Genomic DNA, 9,789 nt, shown 5'->3' on the forward strand with positions numbered 1-9,789 from the left:
TCCATGACATCCCAGCCTGATTTCTGGTGGCTCCGGGGCAGCAGCTCTTTCTGCTAACAGTAGGACCCTTGAGTGGTGAACATGGACTGGGATGGTGGTGATGGAAATGGGCCACCTGGGGAGATGCTTTCCTTGGCTTTCTTTCTGGGTTGGGCACTTTGGAGAACCTCTTCCAAAGAGGTTTAATTTATAAAGGAATGCTAGTATTATGGTGGTCCCTGCCTCCGGAAATGAAAAACAGTGTTGTTATTTATTGCTTGCTGTGGATAAGAGAATTAGGATGTGTTCACATGAAGGGTTTAACAAATGTGCTTCAATGTTCTTTAATTCTGACATGAGGAAAGCAACACTTGAATAATTTTGCACTTCGTTGTTTCTGGAAGCCACAGAGGGTAGAATGTTTGTTGGTCCTCTAGGGCAGTGTTTCCCAACCTTGGCAACTTGAAGATATCTGGACTTCAACTTCCAGAATTCTGGGAGTTGGAGTCCAGATATCTTCAAGTTGCCAAGGTTGGGAAACACTGCTCTAGAGCAGTGATTTTCAACCTTTTTTGAGCAGCGGCACATTTTTTACATTTACAAAACCATGGGGCACATGGGGGGGGGGGGGGCGCTAAAAAAAGTTCGGACAAAAAAATTATCTCTCTCTCTCTTCCTCCCTTTCGCTCTATTTCTCTCTCCCTCTTTCTTTCTCTCCCTTTCTCTTTTTTCTCTCTCCATCCCTCTTTCTTTCTCTCTTCCTTCCTTCCTCTTTTTTGCTCTCTTTCTCTCTCCCTCCCTCCCTCCCTCTGTCTTTCTCTCTCCCACCTTCCCTTCCTCTTTCTCTTACTCTCTCTCTCTCTTTCTTTCTTTCTCTCTCTCTTTCTTTCTCTCTCTCTCTTGTTTTCTTTCTTTCTCTCTTGCTTGCTTGCTTTCTCTGTGTTGCTCTTTCTTTCTCTCTCTCTTTCTCTCTCTCTTTCTTTCTTTCTCTCTCTTTTTCTTTCTCTCTCTCCTTCTTTCTCTCTCTCTTTCTCTCTCTCTCTTTCTCTCTCTCTCTTTCTCTCTCTCTCTCTCTTTCTCTCTCTCTCTTTTGTTCTCTCTCTCTCTCTTTCTCTCTCTCTCTTTTGTTCTCTCTCTCTCTCTTTCTCTCTCTCTCTCTTTCTTTCTCTCTCTGAGCTTCGCGGCACACCTGACCATGTCTCACGGCACACTAGTGTGCCGCGGCACACTGGTTGAAAAACATTGCTCTAGAGCAGTGTTTCCCAACCTTGGCAAATTGAAGATATTTGTACTTCAACTCCCAGTTGAAGTCCAAATATCTTCAACTTGCCAAGGTTGGGAAACAGTGCTCTAGAGCAGTGGTCCTCAACCTTCCTAATGCCGTGGACTTCAACTCCCAGAATTCTCCAGCCAGCCTAGGGAATTTGGGGAGTTGAAGTTCACAAGTCTTAAAGTTGCCAAGTTTGAAGACCTCTGACCTAGGATGTGGTCTTAAAATGCATCCTGGGCTCCTCAAAATCTGGGGACTCACTTTTTCTTTAAAAGAGGAGTTTGCATTGCCCACATTGGGTGCTTGTATTAGGACTAAAGTTTCTAAAGTTTTGCATTCGTACCATTACTGTAGCCTGAGAAACATTTTTTAGTGCATTACTTTCTGGGCGACCATCGTATACAGTACAAAAAGTATTATGCTACACACATTATGTACATTGTATAAAATTAAAATAAGCCCAAAATCTTCAGTCCACACATTGGAATAGCCCTTACCAAAATATCCAGTGCTGTTCATGTGAACATATCCTTGGGTGTAGTGAGTGGTTTTTGAAGTGTGTATATGCATCTCAACAAAGTGAAACAGGAAGGAAGGTTATGCTCACATAACCAAATCTCTCCGCAAGAAAAGCCAATATTTCTGTCTCACTTGTATTGCATGTGAAACCATCCTTAATTTAATCTGTCATTTTAAGAATGCTGGGCCCATGCGAAGTTTGCACACAGTCCAAAACTTCCTGCTTTAATGTGTTGCATCCTCCTGTCCACATGTCTTTCAAGGAGAAAGGGTCCTTTATGGCCTTGTATCAGAGGTGGGATTCACATAATGTCCTTACTGGTTCGGCCAGCATGCACACGCTTGCTTTGGTCATGCGTGTGTCCCCCACACATGTATGCAGCCTTCCATTCATGTTCTTTGCTCACGCATGTGGCTTGCATGCATGCACACGGCTTGAAAACATGGCTAAATAGGATGGCATAGCGCCAGGACTGGTGGGCCTGCAGGTCACTACTACCAGTTTACCCGAACCGGCCCGAATTGGCTGAATAATACCTCTGCCTTGTATCCACCTTGTAAGAACAGCTGGGTTTTTGGTTTGTTTTTGCACATGATGTACACAAAACAAGAACGTGGAATGGGCAGGGGTACATGCATCTAAGTAATTCATTTTATTTCCTTCTTCCATAGTGCGGGGAAAATGTTATTCCTCTAAAACAGTGATGGTGCGTGAACCTTTTTTGGTTCACGTGCCAAAGGTGGGGAGAGAGGGGGGTTTGCAAGTGCACATGCCCTATAATTCCATGTGGAGGTTCCTGGACATGTGCACGTGACTCCCCTTTCTCGGCACATGAACCGAAAAACCCATTTTTCACTCTCCCTAGGCTTCAGAGCCTTTCTAGGAGCTTGGAGAGGGTGAAAACAGCCTCCCCATCTTGAGGGCCTTTGGGGGCAGAAAATTTCCAACTTGAAACAGGCTATTTCTGGCCTCCAGAGAGCTTCCGGGGGGGGGGAGTGTAGTCTGTTTTCTCATCCCCAGGCTCCAAGAAAGGCCCAGAAGCCTGGGGGAGAGCAAAAAAAAAGATACTTCCGGTCCAAGCAGAAGTCGGGAAATGGGCCATTTCCAGCCTCCAAGGGCCTTCTGGAGGAGGTGGGAGGCTGTTTTTGCCCTTCACAGGCTCCTAGAAAGGCTCTGGAGCTCGGAGAGAGCAAAAAACGAGACTTCCCCACTTCCTCTAGAGCAGTGGTTCTCAACCTTTCTAATGCCGCGACCCCTTAGTGCAGTTCCTCGTGTTGCGGTGACCCCCTACCATAAAACCGGCACCAATTCTCCCAACAAAGCTGGAAGCTGATTGGCAGGAAGGTCAGGGGGACACCCCACTGTCAATGCCTGATTGGTTGGATTGTAAAAATATGTTCCAAGGGGCCAGAATAGAAGCTTTAGTTCTTAACACCAGGGGAAATTTGTCTTTTTAGGTGACCCCTGTGAAACAGTCGTTTGACCCCCAAGGGGGTCACGACCCCCAGGTTGAGAACCACTGCTCTAGAGGCTGGAAACAGCCTGTTTCCTGACTCCCAGCAGGCCCAGAAGGCCCTAAATCAGCTGGGCCTGAGCTCGCGTGCCCAATGATATGGCTCCCCGTGCCACTTGTTTGTCATCACAAACAAGTGGCAGGAGGGAAGTGAACACAAGAACAAGGGGACACAATCTGAAATTAGTTGGGGGAAAGATCAAAAGCAACGTGAGAAAATATTATTTTACTGAAAGAGTAGTAGATGCTTGGAACAAACTTCCAGCAGACGTGGTTGGTAAATCCACAGTAACTGAATTTTAACATGCCTGGGATAAACATAGATCCATTCTAAGATAAAATACAGGAAATAGTATAAGGGCAGGCTAGATGGACCATGAGGTCTTTTTCTGCTGTCAGACTTCTATGTTTCTATCACTGTTCTAGAGCCTCCAGCAACTTGTGGAAGGATTGTGATTCCCTGCTTCTTGTTGCCAGGATAGCAGCATCCAAAGGAAACTGAGAATAGTCTTCAAAACTGTTTTTCATTGATTGAGGAATGGAAGTCATGCTGGTGTACATAGAAATGGCCTTAGAAAAATTAAAGAGAAGTTTTCTTCCTTCCTTTTAAAAATGCTCATCTTTGGAAAGATGAGAAGGGTCATCTTTCTATTTGAGAAAGGTCATATGGTCCTTTTGCTGGGGCTTAGGTGGACTGGGGTTGTATCTCTGGACTACCTGTACATGCATATTGTGAACGGAAGCAGAGGTGAGATGTTCATTTGCCAGAGACCTGAGAATGAAGATGGCCTGAGCAAAGTGTGTGATTGAATCACGCCAGGGACAGACTTGTAATGTGGATCCCTTGAGCCCAAAATAGACTGGTCTCCTAGAAAAGCAGTTCTGGAATCATGTGAGTGTATGCCAGGGGTCCCCAAACTCGACCGCTTTAAGACCTCTGGACTTCAACTCCCAGAATTCTCTTTAAGACTTGTGGACTTCAACTCCCAGAATGTAAGACTTTAAAACTTGTGGACTTCAACTCTTTTAAAGATTTGTGGACTTTAAGACTTGTTTACTTCAACTCCCATAGCTGTCTGGAGAATTCTGGAGTTGAAGTCCACAAATTTTAAAAATGGCAAGTTTTTAAGACTTTTGTTATATGCATTTACTGTGTTTCTCTTCTGAATATTTATAAGAGGATTTCCTCCCAGCTTTAACATACTTTTGATTTATTACAGAAGCCAGCAAGATGGGATCATCCTCCAGAGCTCTTCCCCAGGTACATTTTCTCTAAATTTGAGTTGTAATCAATGCTGTCCATTTTTTCTTGAGTCATTTATTAAGACTCTGGAAATAACAAAAAAAGTCTTTGTCTTATATATCGGACGTATGGTACAGTATGGTGTAGATACACTTTTTATGTCTGTTTGAGATAAGTGAACACAAGAACAAGGGGACACAATCTGAAGTTAGTTGGGGGAAAGATCAAAAGCAACATGAGAAAATATTATTTTACTGAAAGAGTAGTAGATCCTTGGAACAAACTTCCAGCAGACATGGTAGATAAATACACAGTAACTGAATTTAAACATGCCTGGGATAAACATATATCCATCCTAAGATAAAATACAGAAAATAGTATAAGGGCAGACTAGATGGACCAGGAGGTCTTTTTCTGCCATCAGACTTCTATGTTTCTATGTTTCTATATTGCTAAAATTTCTACCTTCATACTATTGTAAATTCAACCCCTTTGAAGCAAACCAGGATTTATATCATTCTAAATTATCATCTATTTAGATAATTCAAGTCAGTTTAATATCTTGGCTTGTTTCAAAGGGAGGACTGGAGAGGTTGAGTGTATATAAAGACTTGTTCAGGTCGCCCAAATTGCATCAATGTCCATTGAATAAGAAAAACATAGCTTCATTTTTCAAACTAATTTTAATTTTTCTAAGAACTATTTCAGTGCTTGACTGCTCCAGGCCATTTTGCTATTTGAAAGAGAAGCAAAATATGGGGCTATGATCTAAAGCAGCCAAGAGGCAAAAAATAAAATTATAAATTAAAATTCCTACATGTCTTTCTCCCTTCGTCTATCAACAACATTTTATTAAGAATGAATTACAAATCTCACAAAAATCGTGTCGTTTAAAGTAAGGGTCCCCTACTCTGGAGTGCTAAAATCTGGATGACTATTAGACATTTTTCTGCAATTCTCTGCTGCCATCTTGTGGCTGTCTAGCTCATTGGTTGCTGGAAGCATCTATTTCCTGCTGATTGAAACCAGCTTTAATCTACTTTAACTGCTTTAACTGCTGCCTTAACCTACCTAATGAGAGAGCTGGCTCTGTCCCAGCCTTATATCAGTATAACTTTCTATAAGATAGTGTTGGTTATGACCTATAAAGCCCTTCATGGCATCGGACCAGAATATCTCCGGGACTGCCTTCTGCCGCACGAATCCCAGCGACCAGTTAGGTTCCACAGAGTTAGCCTTCTCTGGGTCCTGTTGACTAAACAATGTCGTCTGGTGGGACCCAGGGGAAGAGCCTTCTCTGTGGTGGCCCCGGCCCTCTGGAACCAACTCCCCCCAGATATCAGAGTTGCCTCCACCCTCCTTGCCTTTCGCAAGCTCCTCAAAACCCACCTCTGTCGTACAGTGGTACCTAGGCTTATAGAATTTATACATGGTATGTTTGTATGTATGATTGATTCTTTAAATTGGGGTTTTTAAGATTATTTTTCATATTAGATTTGTTTACATTGTCTTTTTATTGTTGTTAGCCGCCCCAAGTCTGCGGAGAGGGGCGGCATACAAATCTAATAAATAAATAAATAAGATCAAATTCCTTCATGGAACCCCTCTCCTTGTATCATCCTGTTCCACTGAAGATAGTCTCCAAGTTCCTTCTAAAATAAATGTGCAACAAAACAATTTCCCTATTTTTTGGAGTATAAGACCCACCTTTTTCCTCCCTAAAAGGGGCTGATGATTTTTGTGTGTCTTATACTCTAAATGTAGCTTTTCCCCCCAGCCTTAACTAGCTGCTAACAATCTTCCCAGCCCTTACCTTGCAGGCTCTTTCATTGTTTCTCTCTGCGAAGAATGTTTCCCAAGCTCTAAGTCTTTGCGTTATTTTTTAAAATTGCTCTAACTTGCTCGAATAAGTTTCTTTCCAGCCCTAACCAGGTGCTAATGATGTTCCCAGCTCTTACTGGCTTGCAAGCTCTTTCATTGTTACTCTCTCCAAATAAAGTTTTTTTTAAAGCCCTAACCAGGGGATAGAATAATGTGCTGGCTAAGGACGCTAGCCAGATGAACTCCTTTAACTTTTCCCTATTTTCCTTCCCCAAAACTAAGGTGCTTCTTATACTGTGGTGTATCTTATACTTCAAAAAATACAGTAGCCTCATATTTCATTTAGGGTTCACCCTCCTTAAACATGTGTCCTAGCCACACTTTCAGTCTTTTTGGTTTGGATTGTGGCCTTTTTTTAAATACTGAGTTTCTTTAAACCAGGTTAAATGACTTAGCCTGCTGTATATTTTAATCTTCTGTCCTATTAAGGCTATGTTTTTCCTCTTGATGTTAATACTTCTTGGTTTTGCTACGGTTTTGCTCATGATGTTAATACTTCTTGGCACTATTATTTTGTTTGTTCACTCTCTTGGAAGCTGCTAGATCAGCGGTCCCCAAACTACGGCCCGGGGGCCAGATGCGGCCCGCTGAGGCAATTTATCCGGCCCGCGGCAGCCCCCGAGATTTTATCAATAGATATAATAAGCTCCCGAATCTCCTGTCAACTCACCGCTGTCTGCTGCTGAGCGAGGAGGCGGTACAGAGGCAAGGGGCGGGGAGGATAGGAGGGAGATAGAGAGAGAGGGAGAGAGAGAAAGAGTGAGAATACAAAGAGGGAGAGAGAAAGAGAATGAGTGAGAGAAAGAAAGAGAGAAAGAGAGAGAGAGAGAGAGAAAGAGGGAGAGATAGAGAGGAAGAGAGAAAGGGGGATAGATGGAAAGAGTGAGAGAGAGAGAGAAAAGAGAAAAATGAGAAAATGATGGAGAGAAAATGAGGGAGAGGAAAATGAAGCAAATGAGAGAGAAGGAAGAAAAGAGAGAGGGAAGAGACAAATGGAGAGGAAGGAGGGAGGGAGGGAAGGAAGGAGAAATGGAGGGAGTTTGTTGATTTAAGTTTAAATTTACTTGTTAATAAAGAAGTATAAATTACTTTATTACTTAATTATTTAATTACTTCTTTATTTTAAATATTGTATTTGTTCCTATTTTGTTTTTTACTTTAAATAAGATTTGTGCAGTCTGCATAGGGATTTGTTCATAGGTTTTTTTTATAGTCCGGCCCTCCAACAGTCTGAGGGACAGTGAACTGGCCCCCTGTGTAAAAAGTTTGGGGAACCGTGTGCTAGATGAAGGGCACTGTACGATGGCTATAGGATGACCTTGTAAAATATTTATATGTCATGTTTTTAACTCCCTTGAAAGATTAGGCAAGATCAAATGTATTATAACTTTTTGTTGTGGGATTTTTAATTAAATGACCAGAATCACTTTTACCTGTTTTCTAAACAATTGTCATTTATTGTATGGCATGGGGCTTGCTTAGTAAGAGCTTTGGTTGCTGTTAGATCATTCTCTAGTCTTAGAATTGTGGGGTGTTAAAAAGAGAGATGATTGACATGATACCGGTGTTCCAATATTTGAGTGACTGCCGCAAAGAAGAAAGGGTCAATCTATTCTCCAGAGAACCTGAAGGCAGAACAAGAAGTCGCAGATGGAAGCTTAACAAGGAGAGAGACCACATTTGGAATACTGTGTTCAGTTCTGGAGACCTCACCTACAAAAAGATATTGACAAAATTGAACGGGTCCAAAGATGGGCTACAAGAATGGTGGAAGGTCTTAAGCATAAAACGTATCAGGAAAGACTTCATGAACTCAGTCTGTATAGTCTGGAGGACAGAAGGAAAAGGGGGGACATGATTGAAACATTTAAATATATTAAAGGGTTAAATAAGGTCCAGGAGGGAAGTGTTTTTAATAGGAAAGTGAACACAAGAACAAGGGGACACAATCTGAGGTTAGTTGGGGGAAAGATCAAAAGCAACATGAGAAAATATTATTTTACTGAAAGAGTAGTAGATCCTTGGAACAAACTTCCAGCAGACGTGGTAGATAAATCCACAGTAACTGAATTTAAACATGCCTGGGATAAACATATATTCATCCTAAGATAAAATACAGAAAATAGTATAAGGGCAGACTAGATGGACCATGGGGTCTTTTTCTGCCGTCAGACTTCTATGTTTCTATGTTTCTATAGATACAACCTAGAAATAAGGATAAATTTCCTATCAGTGAGAACAATTAATCAGTGGAATAGCTTGCCTTCAGAAGTTATGAGGGTTCCATCATTGGAGGTTTTCAAGACCACATTTGTCTGAAATAGCATAAGGTCCTGCTTGAGCAGGGGGTTGGACTAGAAGACCTCCAAGGTCCCTTTCAACACTGTCATTTTATTCTAAGAATTTTATCCCTGAACCATTGTGAGCATTTCGCAGCCAGCTGGCTATAAATGCCACAGGGCTCTCTAGGAGGACAGTGTCACTGGTACATTTCTTACATTTTAGTGCAGCATTTATCAAACTTGACAACTTAAAGATGTGACATTATCTTCTGTTCCAGTGATCGAACTCATTTCGTTTCATTTTCACCCATTTAGAGGTACCAACCCATTTGCCACGGTCAAGCTGCGTCCAACTGTAACCAACGACCGATCAGCACCAATCATCCGAAGATGATCTCATCATAACACTTATGCAATCATATTATTGTACATTTTTATTATTTTTTCCCTGTAAAAAAATTCAGTGGGTTTTTTCAGTTGAATTGTACAGCTTATATCTTATATAAAAAGTGAAAAAAAAACAAACCTGATTTCTCTTGGTCTGATTTTTTTTTACATCTCAAAAATGTGGAATTTTAACAAGGCTTTTATGCAGGCTTTTTATATCAACTATATACGACATATAGGATACCTTAGACCAAAAGCTGATATTATCTATAATTTTCTAGAGTTTTACTTGGTGGAAGCAGTTGAGAGTGGTCCAGGACTGGGTCAGTTAGTCACAGATTCTGAGCAGGATGAACCAAATCCATCTTGGTACCCTAAGCCATTGTTCTTGACAGCTGAGTCAGGGAGTGAGTTGGAACCTCACCGTGTCTAGCCAGTAATGAGCAGCCAAAAATTTTACTGCCACATTATGGGTGTGGTTTATTTTGTGGGTGTGGCTTAATGGGCATGTGACTGGGTAGGAGTGGCTTGCCGGCCATGTGACCCAGGCGGGAGTGGCTTGAACGATCATCATCGCTCAAATGAACTGTTAAGTCCTCGACTTACAACCATACCAGTATCGCTCAATGGGGTGACAATTTGCTTTGCGTTTCCTGCGCTCTCCTTCCTGGGTCACCCCCCGCCTTAGGCTGGGTAGGTAGGTGAACGGCTGCT

At 42.0% G+C, this 9,789-nt stretch overlaps 1 protein-coding gene across 1 annotated transcript in view; it reads left to right on the plus strand.

Annotated features, from left to right (window-relative positions):
- BAIAP2L2 (BAR/IMD domain containing adaptor protein 2 like 2) overlaps positions 1-9,213 on the plus strand; it is a 46,429-nt gene extending 37,216 nt beyond the window's left edge. Inside the window, exons 13-14 of the mRNA XM_070754810.1 lie at positions 4,503-4,543; positions 9,004-9,213. Of these exons, the coding sequence (XP_070610911.1) occupies positions 4,503-4,543; positions 9,004-9,082 (120 nt within the window). The 3' untranslated portion in view covers positions 9,083-9,213. The remainder of the gene's footprint in view (positions 1-4,502; positions 4,544-9,003) is intronic.
- Positions 9,214-9,789: the final 576 nt, after the last annotated feature.

This window comes from Erythrolamprus reginae, chromosome 6, assembly GCF_031021105.1.
Source record: "Erythrolamprus reginae isolate rEryReg1 chromosome 6, rEryReg1.hap1, whole genome shotgun sequence".
NCBI classification, from domain to species: domain Eukaryota; kingdom Metazoa; phylum Chordata; class Lepidosauria; order Squamata; family Dipsadidae; genus Erythrolamprus; species Erythrolamprus reginae.